Genomic DNA, 3,226 nt, shown 5'->3' on the forward strand with positions numbered 1-3,226 from the left:
TTTCTTATATCTTGAGGTATGTGATTTTAATTTATCAATGATAAGCAATATAATTTTCATAACCCGCATTGGAAAGTAAAATTATTTTTGAATTTTATAAGTTAACCAACATCTTTATGTTTTATAATTATCATATTAATTTTCATACTTAGTAATTAAAGTCCGTAAAAGTTTATTAGATTTGAAAATATTGATGAAAATTATATTGTATAATGGGACAAATGGAATGAAAAAGGTATTTAATGACCAAATAAAGGCTAAATAGCTCCAAAAGTAGTGTAAATTTCACCTAGACGAAATAGACAAAATCACCTAGATCGTATCACCTTTTTGTCTCCTTCCTACCTTCTTTTGGGGATACAGTGAAGTTACAATCTCTTATATGTTAAGTTTTTTTTGTCAGAATATTAATTTAAAATTTTAAAATATACATTATAATAAATATTAAATATAAGAGAATGAGATATTATAAAAAATATAGATATCATAAAAAATACAAAAGATAACATTAAATACTTTTAAAGCAGGTATCCTTGTTTTCTCCTCCTCACCATATATATCATAAACAAACTTCTAGTTAAGTTTAAGAACATTGACCGACAACAACCTACTTCCAAAACATTTTTAACAATTGAGGATGGCCGCAAATTCAAGCTCTCCTGGCACATCAGTGAATCGAGAAGTCAAAACTTGTCACCAGGTATTTTCTTATATGACCCTTTGAAAATTTTCTCTCATTTGTTTGTCATTAATTTTTTTTAATCTTTTCTGATAAAGAAGGAATTGTTTACCCTAGAATAGAATATAATTATTTAATCCGCTCGTGAAAGAATTATTAGATATTTGCAAGATTTAATGTTTTGCTTGACAAAAATGTCATAATTTGTTGAATATACTGTTGGCCATAGTGAGATATTAATATTTAAGTGTGTTCGGTATGTTGTTGGTTCTTGATTTTTTTCCCTTTTCAATGTTTGAAGTGTCGTCAGCATAGGAGCTCTGCTACCGCGTGCAAAGGTCAGCGGAAAAGGAAGCCCTGCACTTTGCTGTACTGTCAGAAATGTCTCCTTAATAGGTTGATATTGATAAAGCTATTTTATGAAACAAATACAGATTTTTTAGCCATGTTCATATCACAATTTTGCAAATTCGTAGCTTGGTAACTACTCATCAATTACTTGTACTCAACAGATACGGAGAGAAGGCAGAAGAAGCTGAAGCATCTGAGGTATGGAGTTGTCCAAAGTGCCGAGACATATGCAATTGCAGTATCTGCAGGTGTGTTTTATTGATTTTTTATGTTTGCCAAGTATTACATGTCGATTCTGAAAATACCGTCTCTTTTAATTTCTTAGAGCAAAGCGAGGTCATTTACCTACTGGTAATCTTAGCCATAAAGCCAAGGCAGCAGGGTATTCCTCCGTTTCTGAATTACTGCATGCCAAAGGTCCTGAAAATTTTGGTCTTGTCAAGAATGCAAATGAAACCGGTGCTTCTCTAAAAAGGCGGCGTGCTTCAAAGAAGGTATGTAGTTGTTTATATAATAATGGAAAGTTTGTAATTAAATTTCTAAAATTTCTTTGGGATTTATGCGGTTAAATGTTTATGCCATGTATATTTCTTCAAAGGAGATTGAAGCACAAGGAAAGAAAGGAAAGGAACTTGTGGTTTTTGAAGGAACTGTCCTTGATGCACAACCTCTTACTGCCATTCCACTGCAACAATATACAATGGAGGAGCTGAGTTATCCATCTGAAGATATGATGGAAGAAGTTGGTGAAGCAGCCGAGGATGTTAATGCTGAAAATGGTAAAATTTATCAGTCTCTCGTCCTTAATTGGAAATCTAATTTTAAAACTGCATCTATCTGCAGACCTGTCTCCTGTCTTATTATGTGATGTATCTTTTGCAGATATTTCTTCTAAGATTGCAGTCCCTGACCGCCCAAAAAATTCTGATGAAAACGGAAAAGAGTTTGTTGGCGTGGCAGAAAACTATGCAGCAGGCAAGAAAATGTTTACCGATCAACCCTTTCTTGATTCACCTGAGAACGGAAAGGCTATGGAGGAGGAAACAGAAAGAGCCAATCAACAAGTCGATGAAGAGGCTGATAAGAAGAAACCCGATAATTTGGTAGCTCTCGGAAATAAGGTGGACAAACTTAGTACCATGATCACTGGGATCGACAAAAGAATTGCTACAATGAGTGATGATTTCAAAAATGTTTCCGAAAATGTCAGGAAACAAGCTACCACCTCTTATGCAGCTCAACAAGATCTTATAGAGAGTGAATCTCCTGCAACAATCCTACAATTCTTGCATGGAAACGCAGACTCACATTTTGAGTCTAGTCATGGAAATCTCGAATCGGCTTGGCGTTTCTGTTGATGAGGTCAGAAAAGGAGAGGAAAGATTGGGAGAAGATTCATGCGGAGTTGAAGCTAATCAAGAGAAGAATGATGGTGATCAGGAGAAGGATGATTAATCACTTGGCAATTTGCCAGAGTCTGGACCTCGCCAGCTGTAGATTTCAAAAGAAAAGCCATGATTCATTGAATTCAAGAGATTTACTATCTATTGTTTGTCTCAGAAGTCAACCTCTCTGGTGGATACAATACTCCAGGATTCTCAATATTAATTGTTTGTGGCCATGAATTTCTCGAAACTTTGTAAACATAATCTATAATTCCTTTGGGTTGTGAATTTCATAATTTTCGTTACATGTTTTATCATTTATTTATTAATTTTAATAAGAACCATAAAGAAACAATTAATAATCAAGATTTGTGAAGTTGGATAAAAAGGAAAACAAGCAAATGAAAGCGTTCTTGCCACAAATGGGATAAAACATATTCGATCTCCAGATTTATAGACTACATACAGTTCTAAACCTCTTTGTACATGCATAAAGAAGAGCTTGATTAAAGAGCTAGTCAATGCAACTATTGTCGATTGGATGACAAGTTTTTGTGAAGCTGGCTATACAAATTATAATTATAACATCCCGATTTCACGAACTATTATTTCTAAATTCTAAATTCAAAATTAAACATACTCTATACTAAGAATCCATAACTTTCATGAGAGTTTGAGTAGGAGTGCATATAAGTTAATAATTCAAAATCATAAAATTAGAGACATAATTCAAAAAAATCCAATAACTGATATCTAATAATTTACTAAATTAATTAAATTAATGATAATTGTTTAAAATATAATGTAATTA

The 3,226-nt window shown here is 33.0% G+C and overlaps 1 protein-coding gene across 1 annotated transcript; it reads left to right on the forward strand.

The window, feature by feature from the left end:
- Positions 1–637: 637 nt before the first annotated feature.
- On the forward strand, positions 638–2,485 carry LOC135152737 (uncharacterized). Its single transcript, XM_064093825.1, has 7 exons — positions 638–700; positions 981–1,048; positions 1,192–1,278; positions 1,356–1,524; positions 1,629–1,809; positions 1,913–2,235; positions 2,333–2,485. Exons 1-7 carry the CDS (start codon positions 638–640, stop codon positions 2,483–2,485), a joined length of 1,044 nt encoding a protein of 347 aa, XP_063949895.1.
- The last annotated feature ends 741 nt before the right edge of the window (positions 2,486–3,226 follow it).

This window comes from Daucus carota, chromosome 5 (genome assembly GCF_001625215.2).
Source record: "Daucus carota subsp. sativus chromosome 5, DH1 v3.0, whole genome shotgun sequence".
NCBI lineage: Eukaryota > Viridiplantae > Streptophyta > Magnoliopsida > Apiales > Apiaceae > Daucus > Daucus carota.